Source organism: Setaria viridis, chromosome 6 (genome assembly GCF_005286985.2).
Source record: "Setaria viridis chromosome 6, Setaria_viridis_v4.0, whole genome shotgun sequence".
NCBI lineage: Eukaryota > Viridiplantae > Streptophyta > Magnoliopsida > Poales > Poaceae > Setaria > Setaria viridis.
Genome location: NC_048268.2, coordinates 10,767,832 through 10,789,007, shown reverse-complemented (window position 1 = coordinate 10,789,007; position 21,176 = coordinate 10,767,832). Strand labels below are relative to the sequence as shown.

At 45.3% G+C, this 21,176-nt stretch overlaps 1 protein-coding gene and 1 pseudogene across 1 annotated transcript; one reads left to right on the top strand and one right to left on the bottom strand.

Moving 5' to 3' along the window:
* The first annotated feature begins 434 nt into the window (after positions 1-434).
* LOC117861199 (uncharacterized) lies at positions 435-4,970 on the top strand. Its single transcript, XM_072294493.1, has 8 exons — positions 435-842; positions 922-997; positions 1,907-2,039; positions 2,115-2,223; positions 3,089-3,180; positions 3,307-3,376; positions 3,697-3,781; positions 3,956-4,970. Exons 1-8 carry the CDS (start codon positions 519-521, stop codon positions 4,033-4,035), a joined length of 969 nt encoding a protein of 322 aa, XP_072150594.1. The 5' UTR covers positions 435-518; the 3' UTR covers positions 4,036-4,970.
* Positions 4,971-7,834: 2,864 nt separating this feature from the next.
* Positions 7,835-9,712, bottom strand: LOC117861742 (L10-interacting MYB domain-containing protein-like; annotated as a pseudogene).
* Between the last annotated feature and the right edge of the window lie 11,464 nt (positions 9,713-21,176).

The following is a 21,176-nucleotide window of genomic DNA, read 5'->3' as shown; positions in this document are numbered from 1 at the left end:
TTAAATAGGAAACAGTTACCCCCTCCGTTCTTAAATATATAACGCCTTTGACTTTTTTCATTTGTTTGACTATTCATCTTTTCTACAAATATTTTTGCAAATAGATAAACCTATAAGTTAAATCTAAAGTATATTTGATAATAGATATAATGATATACATTTTACTTTAATTAACTAACTCGTTTACTATATATTGGTGGTTAAAATTAGAGTAAAAAAAGTAACGGCGTCATGTATTGATATTGGTGGTTAAAATTAGAGTAAAAAAAAAAGTAACGGCGTCATGTATTTAAATTAAGAACGGAGTGAGTATTCTTTAAAAAAGAAAAAGTTGGAGAACTGCAGCTGCCGCCTGTGCCTCGCTAGGCCCACCACCGTGCCCCCGCCACAATCCAGAATTCCAGATCATCTCCATCCCCAAATCGGCAATTCAATTCCCATCGACCTCTCTTTCCTTCCCGAACCCCGCACGCCCCAAACCCCAATCTCTCTCTCCAGAGCTAGGGTTAGCGCCCCCCATGGCCGGCGCCGGCATCCACCCGTTCCACCAGCAGTGGCCGCCTGCGGCGGCCGCTCCGCCCCCGCCGGGGGCGCCCGGCACCGCCGCCGTCCCGCCTCCTCCCCCCGTGCCCGGCGCGCCCGGCACCGCCGCGGCCGACGAGGTCCGCACCATCTTCATCACGGGGCTCCCCGTCGACGTCAAGGAGCGGGAGCTCCACAACCTGCTGCGCTGGCTCCCGGGGTTCGAGGCCTCGCAGATCAACTTCAAGGGCGACCAGCCTATGGGCTTCGCGCTCTTCGCCACCGCGCACCAGGCCGTCGCCGCCAAGGCCGCGCTGCAGGTTCGGTTTGGCTTCTCTCCGTGGCGGGTGAACTCTTTGAACGGATGGGATTTGAGCCGGATTAGTCATTAATCTGCAGGATCTGGTGTTTGATGCGGAGACGAAATCGGCGCTGCACACTGAGATGGCCAAGAAGAACCTCTTCGTTAAGAGAGGTGGGATTGCAATCTACTGTTGTGCGCTTGCTCTCTTGCTGTCGCATTAGTATTTTGCATCATACATGGGAAGTTTGGACCTGATAGGTTAGCATTGTTGAGCTTCTAGTTGGTTGGAAGTTCTATTGGGAGCAACTTGTGATGTGGGTAAATTGAGCTGGATAAAGAAACTTTGCAGGCTTTAGTGAACATTGTTTGTCATTGATGGATGATGTGGTGGGTGGCAGGGTAGGCGTGGAGTACAGTTGAAGCATCGAAAGCTTAGTGGAGTTTAATACTTATTTTTTAATTAATTCATCAAACTTGATAAGGAAACCCCACTATTTAGGTCACACAGGACCTGTATCCTGCATCTGCTACTTGATGGGAGCCTTTTCATTTATTGTTACACATGGGACCAATGGAGAGGAATGTGAGCTTGAAGTAGAGAAGTTCTGCTCTTTATTTGTTTCCTTAATTTTCTTACTCAAACAAACTTTCAATCTTCGATAAATGTGGATAATTATTGGGTACCGACGTTCCTGTTCTTTTGTTAAGCCTCATGCACATAGAAAAGTCTGAACAATAATTGACAACTTTGGCATTGTGCTTTTAAATCTGATTGAATTTTTTCCTGTATTATGCATTTGATATGATATGCAAGGAGAAATAATTCCTATTTGGAGATTTGAGGTTTCAAGAAATTGTTGTGAATTTTAGAGTATGTTTTATTAGTTGGTACAAAACACTCGTTTGAGCTTCTGATGTATGATCCATTACAACTTAACTGAAAAATTGTGGTTACAAATTTGTGTGATATCCGTTTATCCTTTCATTTAATATTTTGTTATCCCTTTTGATGAGTTGTTTGATTGGTATAATTTTCTCCATGTTTATCATGCATTTGAAAGAATTTAAACCTATTTTCAGGTGTGGGAACTGATGCAAATGCTGTGGACCAAAGTAAACGCTTGCGAACAGGTGGAGACTATACTCATTCACCTTATGCTCCACCTCCATTTCATCCACCCCCACCGGCTGTTTCCATGTGGGGAACTGCAGGGTAAATTCTTTTTTTCCTCCTGCACCCAATCACACATCAAAGGATTTAACATTCTTCTTTTTGGAGGTGATTCAGTTATATCGCTGCTCCGCCTCCTTACAACCCCTATGCCTATCCAGTGCCCCCGGTAGCTATGACTTCACCTTCGCCTGTACCAGGTCCAACTGCCTATGCTCCTGTTCAGGTAATTTTAGAGTTAATATTGTTTGAAATCATAATTAGAAGGTTGCACTATTTAGTTTTTCTCAGATCATGATAGCTTCGTCTCGAGCGTTGTATGTAATAAGTCCAGCATCGATATGGTGTAACAGAAGAACCTATTGTTTTTCTTCTCTGCATAGCAACTTGTTTTTCTTATATTGCATGATTCTTTGCAGCACTCTTTACAAAGTTCAGTTGTGATTGCACCATTGTTATTATGTCTCTGCTTGAATATCATCAGTTTTGTCAAATTTTAGTGTAAGTAACTAAAATTTTACTTCTCCTGAAGCTTGTGATACTCAAATTTCTTGTAGTCATACTGATCCATCATTTGGTTGGGGCTCATTAGAAATTTGAGGATAAGCAATTGGGCTGAGAATTCCTGGAAATGATGCTAATGATAAAGCTTAGAAACTTTCCTTTAGATCACCTATTGAACATGACTAGAATATCTACTTTTTAGCACGTCGTTTACAGCCTAGCAACTTTTGAGATGAATTGTGAACAGTATATTAATGGACCATATTCCATTAACCACTCTTTCATACTCATAAATTTTATTTTTGTGGCTAATTCACATGTACATGTAAGAATATCAAGTCTTGTTTGTTAAAATATTTGTGTTTGGATGACATTAGATTGATTAGTTTTGTTGATGTTGTATTTTCTTTAGCAATTTCAGTTGGTCACTTAAAATGCTATATAAAAGTTGAATATTTGAGACATTAATTAATGTAGTATAGTTGAAGTATGTCTTCTGTTTACAGTGATAACTGGTTCATATTGTTCAATCAAGAGTTTCTTGAAGGGTATAATTTCTTATCAAGTATTCTAATTTTCTTTTGCAGAACACCAAAGATAATCCTCCCTGCAATACCCTTTTCATTGGGAATCTTGGTGAAACTGTAGTTGAGGAGGAATTGCGGAGTCTCTTCAGTGTGTAAGAATCTGAACTTCAAACAGAAATATTCTAACAGTGGTTACCATTTTGCTCGCCAGGTTTATGGCTCTGCATACTTTTGTTCAGGTTGATGCAATCAACAATTTTTCCTCAATTTTCTTTCAGGCAACCTGGTTACAAACAAATGAAAGTTTTACGCCAAGACAGGAACACTGTTTGTTTTATTGAATTTGAGGTAATTACTTGTGCATGCTTTTGTATTTCTAATCAAGTTGGGGTAGGCTAGAAACGAACTAAAATAAAAATAAATTTACAGGTCAAAATGCAAAATGCAGTATTAGTAATAGCAACAGTAGATTTTATTGAATTTGAGGTAATTACTTGTACATGCTTTTGTATTTCCAAGTAAGTTGGGATAGGCTAGAAATGAACTAAAATAAAAATAAATTTACATGTCAAAATGCAAAATGCAGTATTAGTAATAGCAACAATAGATTTTATTGTGTTGTTAGCTTTGCTATTCATGCATGTCTCAGCATCTGCCCTTTTTTTCAGGATGTGAATGCTGCTACAGCTGTGCACCATACTTTACAGGGTGCTGTTATTCCTAGTTCTGGTCGTGGTGGAATGCGGATACAATATCCTTTACTTTTTTTGTTTGTAAATTCTCCAGTTTGTTAATCTATTCATATCAAGTGTCCAAATTTATAATATTATTGTTGCGCCCGGTTCATCCTTTTGTTTCTTATGTATGACTTTTGAGGTTACTTTAGTTTATATCCATCTTTTTGGCACTCCTTAACATCTAGAACATTTTCGAAGAATCCCTTTGGGCGAAGGAAGGATTCAGTTGGTGGCGTTGCAGGAATTCTAAATGGAGCTTCCGCAAACTGAGAGTTGCCAAAGGGGATGTATCTTGAACTTTAGCATGCCATCATGGATTTCATGCCACTCCATCCTATATATCATCTGCATGCTTCTTCTAAATGCTCTGTTTTTTCTCATGTGTGACATTGGCATCTTCATTTGGTGAAGTTTCTGGGACATCACATCATCTTCATTAGGTGGAGTGTCTGGGACATGATCATCATCTGGTAGACATTGCATTGTCACCAATATGGTTGCTGGTGTTGTTTTCTCTATATTTGCAGTTTTGAGTAGGCCATCTTCTAGGTGTGCATTTGGCATTTGTCGTGGAATTTATGCAGTTCCCTGTATGCAGTTACAACATTTCTTGTGTTCATGTCATTATCACTTCGCTATATGGACATATTGTAATAGTTATGATTTCTCTGGCATACTAACAATTCGGAATGGATCCATACCATCATGTCATGGCATGTTCATGAGGGAAGGGCAGTTGATAGACATGGCATGTCATACTCATTCCATGAATTCTGGAGCATTGCCTTATCCTATTGAAGCATGCAAGCATCCATTGCTAATGAACAAATTAATTTGTTTAGTATTGTTTTCACTCCAGGCTAAGAGAGGCTAACAGTGACTGTAAAATTTAAAACTTGTGCCAGCCTTTTTCCCCCTCTTAGCAGCAGATGGCGAAGTGCGAATGGCAGTGGTTCTGGTTCTTTCGTAAGAGGTTAGTGATGCTGATGAGAAGCCAGATGTTATGGAGAAATGGTTTCAAGACAGACTTGTGCATGAGGCAGCTGATAGAGTTTCATTCTAGGATGCTGAGTGCCGTTGTTATCTGCTCATTATTTCTCGGTTTGTTTTCTTCACGAACTGTTAATATGGATGTTTGAGTAGGTGGTTGAGAAACGATGCACTTGTGCCAGATATGCTTGCAGCAGCATGCTTGTTTTGCTCTATTCGTAAGAACTGAAGTGGATTGTGAGAATGTAGAGTAACTTGCCGAAAATGCTGCCGGGGGTTGGGTGGTTTGGCTGTTTTACTTATCAGAATATGTAGTGTTTTTTCTAAAAAGAGAGAAAAGGAGCATGGCTTGTGTTTGCAGCAATGAGGCTGATTAGTGACTAAGCAATCTGCAGTGTGTGGTATCAAACTGCCACCTTAGATTCACAATACTTGTTTACAATACACGTTTTATGATACTTTGGACGTAGATGGGATGGGAACTTATACCTCAATTAATATCATGCAAGAAATTGTAAAGAAGACATCAAATGTTTACTCGCCTTGTCAAGCGACTTTGTTGTCTCCTTCACAATTCAAGGAGGTTTCGTTTATCCATCAGTCGAGATTTGTAACCGATGGATGTAGATACGACAGTCGGATTAAGCCATCCATCAGTCGAGATTTGCAACTGATGGATGTAGATCCAACAGTTTAATTAAGCCATCTTTCAGAACCCCAACCACTCTCCCCATCGTTCCCCTTTTCTTCTGATGCGATAGTGATGCTTTCTTTATTTGTTATATATACTTCACCGACCTCTATCCCACTTGCCGTGAATTTGTTGCTTTGACCCTGAATGAAATTAGGGGAGTACTCCCTCCGCTCTAAATTACTATTCGTTTTGGCTTTTCTAGATGTATTATTTTTACTACGTATCTAGACATGTCTGGATAGTCTAGATACATAGCAAAAAATAATGTATCTAGAAAAGTCAAAACGAATACGAATAGTAATTTAGAACGAATACGAATAGTAATTTAGAACGGAGGGATTATGTTCTAATATGGATCCTTGATCTATTTCAAAGGATTTTGTGTCTTCAATACTTCCCTCCATTGGTGGTGTTTGACAGGTCTTCGAAAGGACTGCGGCTCCGTTCTTTTTTACCGGATCCATCTTACGATAGTGTGATAATCGCACATGAATCAACAATAAAATAACACACATTAGGGCCAATTTGGCAGGGCTCCGGCTCCTCTGAAAACAGCTCTGGCTCCTCTGGTGGAGCTGAAGCCGTTTTGGAAAACGTTTAGCAAAACAGCTCCACCCTGTTTTTCATGAATGGATTGGAGGTGTCAAATGTCGAATATGCCCCTTGATATATGACTTGATTGTTTAGCTGAATTGTATGTTTCCCTTTCATTTATAATTTTAGTTCATATAAATTAAAAAAATAAATAGAAATATTTTCTAGATCAAAAGATGGTTTGTGTCTTTGTGATGGTCACGTCTTTGCTCATTTGCAATTACTAGCTACTGGATTTTACAAAAGATGAGGCATAGTCCTCAGCATTAATAGTAGTGGTTTTTACAAAAGATGAGGCATAATCCTCACATCAACCTAGAAGCCAACATAATGCTCATGATGATCTAGATAGAAATATCGCCCTTGCAAGGCCATCACGGAATCTATCCATTGCTTGATCATTCGATTCAGAAGTTGATGTATCGCTTGCATTTTGGGAAGGAAGATGTCATGCATATCTTGATGGTATGGTAGGCACATAATCAAGATTCCGATCACATTTGCGAAAATGTTTATCTTGTGCATTGTTCTCACGAATGAAGTTATGGAGGCACATGGTTGCGGCAATGATCATCATTTGCTTCTCCAATGGAAAAGTCGGCATCTTGAGAAGTATTCTCCATTTCATTTTCAACACTCCAAAAGCACGCTCTACCACATTACGAAGACTTGAATGCAAATGATTAAAGAGCTCATGCTCACCGCTTGGAGCAGGACCCCTCCTCCATTGTGGCACATGGTACCTTGCGCCCTTGTATGGAGCCAAGTAGCCAGGTCTATTTGGGTACCCGCATCAACATTGTAATATTTTCCTAAGCACATATGTAAAATTATATGAGCTACATTCTAAATATGTCCATGTGCACACTTATGACAACTATAACAGAATATGAACCTACCTGTAGGAGGGTGAGGGAATTTGTCATAATCATGTCTTAGTGCATGGAACAACACATTGGTGTCATGCATAGATCTAGGCTGTCCAATAGATGCATATGTAAATCGCAAGTCAAAATCAACAATAGCAAGAACATTTAGTGTCGCTTTGCCACTTCGGCCAATATATCTTATGAGGTCATGAGGAGGTGGTGTTGCCAAAATGTGAGTACCATCTAGTGCACCAATGCAATCTTTGAAATGTGGCATCATCCTCCGATCATTACTGATCCTTGAGTGTGTAGTACTGAAGTTAGGATCAATAGGTCTTATGTAGTCCTTACACATACCCACCACACAATTCAGAACCTCCTCAAATTTTCTACTGATGGTCTCTGAAGAATGGTTGAATATACTATCGATAGCACTGTTCGACATACCTTGGCCACACACAAGGAGGAACATAGCAAGTGATTCCATAGAATTTATGTGCACAGATGACTCAAGACCATATGAACTCGCTAGCAAATCATGTAGCTGGTAGAATAGGTGTGGGTCCATCCTGAACATCTTAAGGCTCTATCCTGGAGTCTGAAGTTTCTCCATAGTCCAACCAAAGCCACTCTGTGATGGAGTTCTATTCTCATTTTTGTCATGATATGTCAAGAAATATTTGGAAGAAAGCATAACAGTCATAAATTGAATATTTTGAGCACCCCTCAACAATGCAAGAGTTTTCATAGTCCATTCATCATCATCAGAATCACTTTCATCAGTCTCATGAGAAGAATAATCAGATCTGTTCATTACACAAAGAATAATCATTAAAACAATATCATTATTACAACTCCAAATAGTAGCAATGGAAAGTTATACAAAGCCTACATATTACAAACCATTAAACTAGAACAACAAATAAATAGCACTAATTGCAAGGATACAGTGGTTGCTCTACTTAGGCACATCATTTCTAGTCATCCAGTCATGCTTTCTAGTCAACCAATCAAATCTCTCTTCAGGTGTGTCCAATGTCATGAACATCTCTCTTTCAGCTTTTTTGGTAAAAACAAGTGATGCAATGAAATGTTCATTTGTTCCTGGAACAGCACCACATTCCTTCACCAATGCCATGACATCCTGGATTGAATAACCAGATTTGTCCTCCCTCCTCGCAATGGACTCACAGGATGCAGTTGTTCGCTCATTCATCTCCACAATCTTACCCATTTGTTCTTGAAACCAAAGACCTCCACTTGTCTTCAGTTTCTTTCCCTTCTTGTTATCAGCCACTCTACCTCTCTTCCCTCTCACACTAGTAGGTGTCACCTCCTCTGGTTCACTGTCATCGTCATTGTCAGCTTCATCCTCGTCATCAAGGTTAATGGGAGAAGCATCACAATCCAAATTTGTTTGAGAAGGTCTTGCACCACTAGAAGCACACCAATGATCATCCCCGGTGTTACGAAGATCTTCGAACATAATTCCCAAGCTTTCCTCATTTTGGAGCTCTCTGTGCTTAAATCTAGTAATGCAAGGAATAATTGTCAGTACGGAAATAAATCATTCACCAAAACAATGGAACATTGTTAAGCATGAAAAATAACTTGCACTTACTCTTGCTGTTTCCTTCCACCAACTCTCTGGCATAACTATATTTTTTCCTGATTCATCCCATCCTATGCCAGTCTCTTTATTGGTCAGTTGCTTCCAAATTCCATAATCAATTTTTAATTTATCCCATTTATTCTTGAATTGTTTTCTAGTATACAGAGTACCGGTCCTCTCATGAAACCTTTGGATGACATTCTTATAACCTGTCTTATTCAAATGAGTACTTTACCGATTTCCTTTTTGAACTTCGTCTGCAAAAATCTCACAGACTATTCTAGTGTTCTCATCACACCAAGCGGCGTCTTTGTTGCAAATCAGTACCGTAAGCACCAAATAACAAGTAAGACATACAATTTTAACGTAGAGATGTATGACATTCTACAAGCACCAAATAATCAGCATCACATTCCAAGCATACTACTAACGTCGACGGTACCATTTTCACACAGAGGTATGTCACACAATTCCAAATAATCACCGTCACAACATCCATTTTCACACCCAATTAGGCATTCCATTTTCCCAGCTCATTATGAAACTTGTGCCCAACAGCTGCATCCTCGTGGCTTGCTTGCATAGGAAATAAGTTCCAACAGCTGCAAGTATTGTTTTTGATTTATTGTGTCCATGTGACATGGTGAATATAACAAACCTTTACAATGCCAAATGCAGCATAATTTATCGAATGCGTTGTCTGAATGATGTCATGTAGCAGTTTATCAATTGAAAATTTCTGATTCTTGTTGCGGCAGATATGCTTTCAAAAATTATGAGCTAATCTGTTCGGCGATAAAGTATAATTTTCTTTCATCTATATGAGCATCTCCGAGCTACTTTTGATTGTAATTCCTTAAAATTTCTAAACCCAGCTCGATGAGACTTCCCTTTGTGGGTTGTCCGGGATCAAAAACAGCTCAATAACTTTTACCTTCCATCATCGACGGTTACAAGGGAAGCAGGAATCGGCGTTGGTGTTCTAGGTGCTCGGCCACCGCGTCCTCCTCCACGGCGAGCAGAGGCTCCTCGAACTGGCACCGACATTGCCTCTTCGAACTCGTTCGCCGCCGATGCCGGCGCCGGCGCCGACGATGACGCCAATATGTTAGACAGCCACTCCGGCCCGAGAGTTGCGGCCGCCGCTGCGCTGCTCCACCAATCCGGCCCTATTCTGCCGCCCGCCATGGAACCAGCAAGCAGCCCACCGCCGATAGCACGGGGGAGGGGGGGGGGGGGGCGCCGACAGCACAGGGGGGCCGCCACCAGGCCACGCTCCTCCGCCCGCCGTCAATGCTTGGTGAGCCGTCTCACCCCCGGACTGGCTGGCCGCCTGCTGCGCTCGTCGTTGGCCAGTCGCCGCCGGTCCGGGAAGGGCCGCATCCGGCTGAGATGCGGCACCTCCGCCGCCCCTAACCCCTGGATCGAGGTCAGCAAGGCTCGATCCGCCGGTTTCACTGCCCGGAGGACCTTCCCTGCGCGCCGCCGTTGGGCGCCGGCCCTGGGACATGGCGCCGCCGGCGCTGCTGTTGCGCGAGGGGAGAAAGCGGCACGGGGCGAGAAAGTGCATGCGGAGGCCTGAAGGCCTAGCGCCTCTGTTATTTGCGGTGGCAATTGGCGTAATTTTGAGAAACTTGTGGGCCATCTCCCTAGCGCAAGTGGGAAGGAGCCGTTCGAGCCCAATTTTCCGGCTCCGTGCGCGCAGTGCAAAAAGTGCTCCGGCTCCGGAGTGCTTCTCGGTCGAAGCCATTTCCTTTTTTGGTGTTTGGCTCGGATCCGGCAAAAACAGCTCCAGGAGCCGTTTTTGGAGCTGTACCAAAGGTGCCTTAGTATAATACTGTTATGGCAAGTTGGGCCGGGTCTTAGTCAAGGCTACTAACTAGCAAAAACGGCTCCAGGAGCCGTTTTTGAGCTGTACCAAATGTGCCCTTAGTATAATACAGTTATGGCAAGTTGGGCCGGGCCTTGGTCAAGGCTACTAACTAGTCGACAAAGGAAAAGGTTCTTGACCTGTCGTATAAGGCTACTAACTACTAACGTTTGCCAGAAGTCTGATTTTCATCCCCTAAATTTTAATGGAGCCGTATAAAGCTACGCGCTCCGTACTATTCATTTTTATTTTTCTAGATGTAATTAAAATCTATATATCTGGTTGGAGGGAGTATTCACTTTTCTAGACGAAGCGAGTATTGACTTAACTATTGGGCTATATGGGCCGGACTCAGTCAATATGCTTGCACGCACAGAAATGGTGAGCAGTGGTGGAGAGGCTGGCAGCACCGCAAGGGCCATGGCCCCCTAATGATCCACAAAATCAAGTTTACTAGTTATTTAAATTATTAGTTATTTATGCTAATCACTTATCATTTAGGCTTTCTAATGGGTCTTTTTTAGTAATTAGGTATTCTAATAGTTTAGATGGAGCTTGCTTAAAATCTTTAAAGGTTTAACGGTTGTGTTCAACTATCACGTAAGGTTTAACGGTTGTGAGCTTCGTTGCCGATCGCGGGGTGGATTACGACAGTTAGGTGTTGGTGAGATGACAGCAGCGTAGCCAGGCCCGGTCCCGAGACTTCTCTGACTCGGATCGAAACTAAAAGAAGGGCCAACTCATCTAGTTTCTTGGAGCAGTTCTACTACTCTTAAAAAATTATCAATGGATCTTCTTTGTGATTCTATCAAATTATCTACGCATTCTACTACTCTTAATAAAATATCAATGGATCCTCTTTGATTCTATCAAATCATCTACATGCACGTTTCTACCTTTTACTTTTCTCACAGCCTGATGCATGCTTTCTAGATGACACAAGGGCACTGAAATTTTTAACAAAGCAATTAGTAATTTACAAATGTACTGACATATTGGATCGACTTAATCAAATAAGTAAATTACAAGTTACAGTAAAGATGAATTTTGAACTGTGAAGATCAATGGAGGGGGCAAGTATCTGTTACCTTCTCACCTTTGGCTCTGGCCTCTAGCGTTCATCAGTGTCGGAGGTGAGTCTCTAGAGTCTGAAGATCGGATCACGCAGGTAGGCAGGCATAAAGCAGATGAGGAGTCGAGGAGGCAGGAGACGAGGAGTCGGCCGACGCCATTTTGGCGGAGCTGCGGAGGGCATGTGAGTAGTCGCTTGTTCAGAATTTCCGAATTTCCGCTGCTTGTGCTCGTCCTATGGGCCTGGCCCAAGTGAACTACGTAAGCAGCCATAACCTCCTGCATGCAGGCCTGGAGCACTACCTATTCCCTATACATGCATACATTAGGATGGGCCCATCTGTTTTTGGGGCCCAGATTGGCCACACAGCTCGACCCCCCTAGGGCCGGGCCTGGGCGTAGCAGGGGCTTCTACCAAAGGGCTTTGGTGATCACTGCAGTTAGGGGCCGGTGAGAGTGAGATGATTGCAAGGTTGCAGGGGCTTCTACTAAAGGGCAGTGGTAAGCCCTAGGCGGCCAATCGTGGCATGGATTCCGACACGCAAAGGCTGGTGGGCGGGGGCTATGGTTAAGGGGTTCAACTATAAATCCCATTAAGATCCAGATCGTATTTAGGATGATGGCCCATTGAACATTTTAATTGAAAAAAATGTTAGATAAAAATGTTGAACCAACATTTTTTTTAAAATGTTGGACAAAAATGTTGAACCAACATTTTTCAAAAATAGTTGAATCCAAATAAAAGAGTTAGGTATTCTAATCTTATAAAAAAATTGACCCAACATTTTCGTGAAAAATGCTCGATCATGGAAAAATGTTGGAACATTTTTTTTTCTAAAAAGTTGAAACTCAACATTTGAAAAAAAAGTTGCCTTCCGGCGGCAGCAGTGCGGCGAGCCCGCACAGCCACTGGGAAGGTGCGCGATGGCATGGCAGCGTGGCGGCCGGGAGGCCTGCAGCCGGCGAGCTGGCACGGGTGCCAGGGCAGCGGTGGGGTCACGCGGGGGGGGGGGGGGGGGGGGGGGGCAGCGGCCGGGGCCGCGGATCCGCGTGGGGGGGGGTGATGTTGGCATGGGTGGGTGGGATTGGGGGCTAGGGTTTGGAGAGAAGATCCAACGGTTGAAAATGTTTACATGAATCTCAAATATTGGAAGGTGATAAAGAAAGTTTCTTCCAGAAGATGGATAGTGTTGGATTTAGTAGCCCGGCAGTCCACCAGGGGGTTACCTAAGTGGTTCATTTGTAGGCAGGGAGGATTGCGAGACCAAGAACTCGAAGGTGATCACAAGAACACGAAGGTTTAGACAGGTTCAGGCCTCCGGAGAGTAATACCTATGTCCTATATTTTGCTGGATTGTATTGCTTTGCGCTGGTGCGTGGTTTAGTCTTTGATGAAATCGGATGAGTTCCCCTCCTAGGGGTACCCCTACCTCTCGTATATACTCCGAGGGGTAGGGTCACATGACAGCTGACTTCCTTGTGGGCCGATGACGCACATCCCCCTAGAAGACGCCGAGTGGCGCTTGTGCCGAAGAAGATGACATGTGCGTATACCGTATGGATCAGAAAGACAAATCAGCATGTGATTAGCATCCGAAAAATCAGATCAATTTAATACCGATATTAGAAATAACTCACCCAATTGGACAGATGTCAGAGATTTCTACCAGCAAGCTCGCTAAGTGGATCCCGCGATCTCCCCTACCTGGCATGCCAACTGTTGGATTTAGTAGCCCGGCAGTCCACCAGAGGGTTATCCAAGTGGTTGATTTGTAGGCAGGGAGGATTGCGAGACCATGAACTCGAAGGTGATCACGGGCGATGCAGTGTGCGGCTGGCACAGGTACGGCGTGCGGCAGCCCGGCCGGCATGTGCCCCCAAGCGGTGCGCCTATAGGCGCGCGGTGTGGTGCGGGCGCTCGTGCACGCGGTCCCAGGGCTTTCCCCGACCGTGCACAGTGAGGTGACACACGGACCCCGGCGGCCGGCGGCGAGGCGAAGCAGCGGCGGCCTACATCTACGGCGACTACGGCTAGAGAACAAGGGAGTCGAGGTAGAGAAAGAGGGGTGGCAAGCTCACGATGAGGGCTTGGCGAAGGTTGCGGCAGCGTTCGGGCAGCTTTGAGTTCCTCCAGAGCGGCCTCCTTCCTTTCCCCTTCTCCTCCTCTTTCGCTCCACCTCCTCCTTCCCTTTCCTCCCTTCTCCTCCTCCTACTTCCCTTTCCTCCTCCCCTTCCCCTTCTTCTTCTCGGGTGGCTACGAGGGGAAGGTCCCTGGTGACGTGCTCAAGTCAGAAGCCCTGGGTCCCCTTTTATAAGCTCGGCATGGCGGTTGGAGGGCAATGACGGAGGCCCGCCGTCCCTCTTTGGTGTTCGTGCCACGAGCAGCGTGGCATGCATCCGACTGTCGGGTCTAGGGCGTGGAGGTGTAGGGTGAGGGCAAGGAGGTCCATTCCTCCTGGCTAAACCTCCTGGAAGGGGTCACGGGCGCACGGAGCAGCTGTAGTGTGCTCCAACATGGCGTCCCCATCGGTCCGCGAGCGCATGTGCCGGGTGCGTGATGTACGAGCGAGAGGAGGAAGAAGAACAGGAGCACCGGTGAGGCTAATAGGCGGGTTTGCTGGCAGGGAGTGGGGCTGCAGCTGGTGCGAGCTAGGCTGGCCTATTGGCCGTGTCCATTTCGCACGCGCGGGCTAGGCCGAAGGTTAGCGGGCCACGAGTTAGATAGGTTAGCGGGCCGGTCTGATAGGTTAGGTTAGATTGGTTTAGGTTTGGTTTTTATTTAGATTTTGATTTAGTTTGAATTTTGAATTGAATTAACTCCAAATAAAATAAAAAAGATCCAACTCAACCCACACAAATTTTGAAATGGAATTTTTGGGATGAGGAATGAATTAGCTAACATTTTCAAATGAGCACACAATTAAAAAAAAGTTTTAAAATTTTGCAAATTTCACTCAAATAAATATTAATTTTTTTTGGAATATTACAATACTACCTCAGTTCCAAATTGTAGGTTATTTTAACTTTTCTAGGTTTATACATACACTATATCTAGATGCATAATAATATCTATGAACCTACAATTTGGAACAGAGAGACTATAGTGTATATCTAGGTGCATAATAATATCTATGAACCTAGAAAAGTCAAAACGACCTACAATAAGGAATGGAGGGAGTAAAGCTAGTACTACTTATTGCTGCTGTGCTACATACATACATGGGGCCCTATGGTTTCAGGGGCATGGGATGAATAATAGCACAAAGCAGGATGAAGAGCATGGTGGCAGCAAGGGCACGAAGCCCGGAACAGCAACACCCTCTTGGTCGGAGCGATGCTTTGCCCTGATTTATTGTAGCTTTGTTTCCTCTATCTACCTTCACATTGAAGTTTGATTATGCTTGTATAGACTAGTTTCCTTCCCAATTATCAGTGAATTTCTCCCAAAATTGGATTGTTGCTTCTTTTCAATTCTAGCTCTTCTTCTTGTTCAGCGGGAGTGCCTGTATTTTAATCAATTTTGTTTAGCGGGAATGCTTGTATTTCAATCAATTTTGTTATGCAAACCTGACAATGCATGGTATCTGTTAGGAAAGTGGTTCTAATTAGGTCATTAGTGATTTTGGTGATTGTGTGTCAATAATAACAATAATAATCCAGAGGGGGCCAGCCAATGTTCATTAAGCAATTAAACTAATAAACAGTACCAAAATCACTATTCAACCAATGGAAATTTTGCTTTGGCAGGGGGGCCATGGCCCGCTATGGCCATGCCTAAGCTCGCCCCTGCTAGGGACGAACAACATTTGCGAGTATATAAGGTTTAGTCACATGGATGTAAGGTAATGGACTTGAGTGATGAAACACATCAAACAAAGGTAAAAGAGGACATGTACAAGACCACCGAAGACCTTAAAGCAACCCAAGACATCATAAAAGAAAAGTCAGCACAAAGATACGGCCATCTCCCGCGTATATCGAGTCGATGAGGATCCTGGTTTTCAGGGCCCTGCGTCACATGGCCGATCGCGCCAAGTTGGCCAAGACTCGTGAAGAGGAAGATGCGTACAAGCGTCAGGCCCAAGAGGTGCACCAACGAATTCATTTTCTGGAGGACTCTCGCCCAGGGATCGTCGGCACGATAGATCGCCTCAAACGCCGGAGGGCAGAGCTTGCCAAGGAGATGGAACAGGTGACCAAAGCAATAGATGCCGAAGAGAAGAGGCTCCAAGAACTCCCTTCCGTCATCGCCGATCTAAAACAGGAGAGGCAGCATTTGGCCCACGAAGCCCTCAAACTCCACCGCAATGTGTCAATATGTCGTCCTTGCATTCGGACTTCCCTGTTAACTGATCCACAATAAGCATGGAATTCCCGAAGACTTCGACAGAATCGGCCTTGACTTCTCTTAGTAATTGTAATCCCTTCAATACAGCTCAGTACTCTGCTTGATTGTTAGTGGCGGTGGCTTCTATCGGCAGAGAAAAGTCATAATTTGCCCCCCGAGGCGATATGAGGACGATGCCGATTCCTGATCCGACCCCACATGATGATCCATCGAAGTATAAAGTCCAAGGTACCGGTTCCACGAAGGTAGCCTCTGGTCCGCAGTGTTGGGCGACGAAATCGGCCATGACCTGTCCCTTGACGGCTTTCGCCGATTCATACCGAAGGTCAAACTTTGACAAAGCTAAGATCCATTTGCCGATTCGCCCTTTCAAAATTAGCAACGACAACATGTATTTTACCATGTCGTCTTTGCATACGACCACACATTCCGTCGATAGCAAATAGTGCCGGAGTTTGGTACATGAGAAGTAAAGGCATAGGCACAACCGTTCCACTGGAGGATACCTTGTTTCAGCGTCCAGAAGTCTTCTACTGACATAATAAATTACTCATTCCTTTCCTTCAAACTCCTAGACTAGTGCCGACCCAATAGCCTTTTCATCGGCTGATAAATATAATTTAAATGGCTTACCAGTTTGAGGAGGGACCAATACCGGTGGTGAGACCAAGTACTGCTTGATATCTTCCAGTGCCTTACGTTGCTCTTCCCCCCAATAAACTCCTGGTCGGGCTTCAACTTTAATAGTGGTGTAAAAGCTTGGATTCGCCCAGATAGATTAGATATGAATCTTCTGATGAAATTCACCTTGCCGATTAGACAGTTGGAATAAACCAAGGTGGCCTGGGCATCTGAAGGCCGTTTTGGGTATGTCTTCTTCGGCCGTAAGTATTTGATTGTACCCAACGTTTCCGTCCATGAAGCTAATAATCTTGTGTCCCGCGGCAACGTCTATCAGCACGTCGGCCGTTGGCATGGGGTATCCGTCCATCGGCATGGCCTGATTAAGATTCCTGAAATCAACACACATGCGTAGCTTTCCGTTCTTCTTGTATACTGGTACAATGTTGGAGATCCACTCGGCATAACGACATTGCCGAATAAATTTTGCTTCAATTAGCCGAGTTATTTCGGCTTTTATGTCTGGTAGAATTTTAGGATTGCACCGCCGTGCAGGCTGTTGATACGGCCGATATCCTAGTTTTATGGGTAGCTGATGTTCAACAATAGATCGATCTAATCCGGGCATCTCATGATACTCCCAAGCAAAACAATCCTTAAATTCTCTTAACAAACTTGTTAGTTTACATTTGTATTCTGGGTCTAAATTTGCACTAATATAAGTCGGCCTTGGTTTGGTGCCATCGCCTAAGTCTATCATCTCCAATGAATCGGCCGACGTGAACCCGTGCCCTAGCTTCCCATCTTCTCGGGTGAACTGATCCATTTAATCTGAGTCTTCGGAGCCGACTGCTCGGATCGGCTGTAGGCCAAAATTGGACACCTTCAAGAAGTCAGTATCCCATACTCTACCGGATATGCATTTGACGGTTTCGCAGCTCCACTGCTGCGTGTCGGCTGCCGCGATGCCGTATGCGGAGTCGGCGTTGACCACCTCGATGTTGTCGCCGACCCATTGTACAAGACATTGATGCATTGTCGACGGGATGCAACAATTTGCGTGTATCCAGTCTCGGCCGAGTAGCATGTTGTAGGATCCCTTGCCATTAATAACAAAGAAGGTACCGGGAAGGGTCTTACTGCCGATGGTGAGGTCGACGCAGAGGGCGCCGCGAGCGGGGGATACATTGCCCTCGAAGTCCTTGAGCATCATGTCTGTCTTGGTCAAGTCATCATCGCTTTTCCCAAGCTTCCGGAGCACGGCATATGGCATGATGTTGACTGCAGCTCCTCCGTCTACCATTAATCTAGTGAGGGGTCGGCCGCTGACATGCCCTTTAAGGAACAACGCTTTCAGGTGTTGCCGTTTGTCGTCTTCGGGCTTCTCGAATGTGGCTGTCATTGGCTCCAAAGCCAATTGTGCCATCTGTTCTTCTATCGCCGATATATCCTGTCGGTCGGCAGGAGTCATAAATTCCATCGGCAGTATGAAAACCATGCCGATGTCGGCTGCCGATTCATCGCCTGCCGATTTGTCGCCTCCTCTGTTGTTTCTTTTGGGGCGCCATACCTGAGACCTGCCTTCCCTCTTGTCCGTCGTGTACTGTTGTTCTTCCTCCTGCTGTTCCCACTGGCAGAGGCGCTGGATTCTTCATTTTTGAGACTTGGTTAATCCATCGGGACACCACCTGGGGTTCACTGGTTTGGTTCGTGGCCTGGCGTGTTCCCATTCCGGTTCGCGTCCTAAAGGGTTCTTGTCTGACACTCGAGCATCGGCCACCTCTTCAAGCCGACTGTGAATGCTGGCCTTGTTCTCCGACCGGTCATGTCGATCAAATCTGCCCTCCGGCCTATCATGGCGTTTGCCTTCCGACCGATCATATCGGTCACTTCTGCCCCCCAGCCGATCACGCACGGGAGGGCGCCGGTCATCTTGGTCGCGCCATTTCCTGTTGATCGGCTCTGGTCTCCCATCTCTAGAGCGAGACCTGTTGAACGGCCGATTGTTATGATACGGGCCGTTGCACTCTGGGCAATTATCGGCCGACGATAACCTGAGGTTGCTTTCCCAACAGTGGATGAAGAACGGGCATCTCCAGTGATCTTCATGTCGCCGCATCGCTTCTTCCCGGGATCTTGAGCGCTCATGTTGCTGCTGATATTTGTGGAGCAGGAATTGGGAAGTGATGCGTGGCTCACCTGATCCGCTGTCGTTGTCTACCATCCGCCGCTTCCCCTTGATGTCTTCAGGCGCCGCTTGATTTCTGGGATCTACGGCACCACCCTTTTTAGCCGATTCGGATGTTAGCACCTTTGTTTGGAGCGGATTCTTTCCCGTGTCAACCATGTTGGTGGGGAAGGGGTGCTGATCGATCTTCATCGGCTTGGCTGGTTTTGTTGGTACTTCAAATTTAAGTCTGCCCTGCTCAATAGCCGTTTGTATCTGTTGTCGGAAGATTTTGCACTCGTTAGTGTCATGGGAGGTAGCGTTGTGCCATTTGCAATATTTCATCTTCTTCAGCTGTTCGGCAGAAGGTATCGTATGGTATGGCGAGAGCTTAATCTGTCCTTCCTAGAGTAGGAGGTCGAAGATTTTATCGGCCTTCGACGTGTCAAAACCGAACGTTTCTGGCTCCTTCTTGCCGAACGGGCATGATATCGGCTTCTTTCCCTTAACCCATTCCGCAAGACTGACCTCTGCATCTTCTTCGGCTTCAACCTCTTCTAAGTATGCCACCTTCTTCTGGAAGTTCCTCCGTGGATTGAAAGAACGTACCTCCTGTCCAGACAATCGGTGGACGATTTGGCTTAAGCTCTCAAACTCCTGTGAGGCGTATTTTTCTTTGATGTGAGGTAGGAGACCTTGAAAGGCTATATCAGCCAGCTGTACGTCGTTTAGAGCCAAAGAATAGCATTTGTTCCTGATTTCCTGAAACCTTTGTACATATGAGGATATCGGCTCTTCGCTTCTCTGCTTGAGGCTGGTCAAATCGGACAGCTTCATCTCATGTACCCCGGCGTAGAAGTATTTATGAAACTACCTCTCCAAATCGGCCCATGTAATAATCGAGTTGGGCGGTAATGTCGTGAACCACTGGAAGGCCGACCCAGACAAAGACGACGAGAATAGCCGCACCCGTAGAGCGTCTTGCGCCGCTGCTTCTCCGCATTGGATGATGAATCTGTTCACGTGTTCTACGGTTGAAGTGTCATCCATCCCCGAGAACTTGGTGAAGTTAGGAACTTTATACCGATGGGGAAACGGCAGTAGGTCGTACGTAGACGGGTACGGTGTCCTGTAAGTGTAAGTCTGTACCTTCGGCTTCAAGCCGAATTGTTCCTGAATCACTTCTGCTATACGTGCCGACCAGTCCGGCTGTTGCTGGTAAACTGTTGGCTGAGGGACTGGCACGTGCTGGTATATCGGAGGCAGGATGGCTTGATGCTGAGTGAAAGTATGTGGCATCTGATGTGTTATAGCCGGCTATGTATTCAGGGTCAGCTGTTTGAATGAGCCACTCGTTTCATCATATAGTACGAGCTCTGCTACTTTGCTCATCTCTGGTGCGACAGGCTGGTATGGCGGCATAGTTGGTCGAGTGGTTGCCTGGAAAGACGCCTGGAATTGGGGACTTCCCTGACTGGCCGATTGATCCTGAACGGCCGTAGCTGATGGTGCACCCCAAGGCGCTGGACTAACCGGAGGGAATTGCGCAGAGGACAGCTGAACGGGGTGTGGCTGGAGGTGTTGTGTGCCATTATACCCCATAGGAATTGATGATGAGGAAGCGCCTGAACCCCCAAATGGAAATTGGATCGGCTGAGAAGCCGAATTCAGATAACCCTTGTTTGGTGGAATCGGCGGAGCATATGCCGGTCCCTTGTACCCTTGAGATACCCCGCTAGCCAAGGAGCTGATGATGGCATTGTACACCGTATTTGCAAGCACCGGGGATTGATCGATGAAGGCTTGATAAACAGACTGCTGGACCATCTCGGACATCTTGTCCGAGTCCTCGGTGATTGTGATCTGACGGGGAGTTGGAAATGGAGACTTTTTGATAGCCTCCCCGCTTCTGGTGCGACTGAAGGACTGCAGGCAAGCCTTCCGGTAGTATGCAGTCTGCTTCTCTAGTTCTTCCTTCTGGTCGTCCCTGAGATCTGCCTCTGTTACTTCGATGACGTTGTCTTTGGAGACTTCATCAGCTTTCGACATGGTGGCGGTTGTATTTGTCCCACCGGGCATGCCAAAAGTGTGTTGGCACTAGAAATCGGTCGACCGAATCCCCAGCGTCTTAACACACGACCCGGGAGAATCTGCTTAACTCCTGTTTGGGTGATTGCCCTGGTGCGGTTCGCGCGGCGTGCCAGCCAATCTGACCTGTTGATTGGCAAGGAAGAAGACGTGTCAGATCCAGAAGTCGCGATCGGCTAAATTTCCGATCTCGAGAGAGCTTATCAGCGAATCGGCCGATTTGCCGTAATAAAGAAATCGGCTATAAAGCAGCCGATTACCAGGCAGCGTGAATGAAAACTGTTGGAGTAATTAGTACAACGCTACAGTAGCAACACTAGGAACAAATCTAGTCGGCTATGCGTAGAATAAGTAATTTGAACGGCAAAATATGAGAAAAGCCGAAACTGCCGGTTCCTAGCTGGATAACTAGTGATAAAACTAGAAAAACAGGTAAAACCTACGATTCTAGTAAATATTGATAACTAGTGAATAAATCTAAATGAAA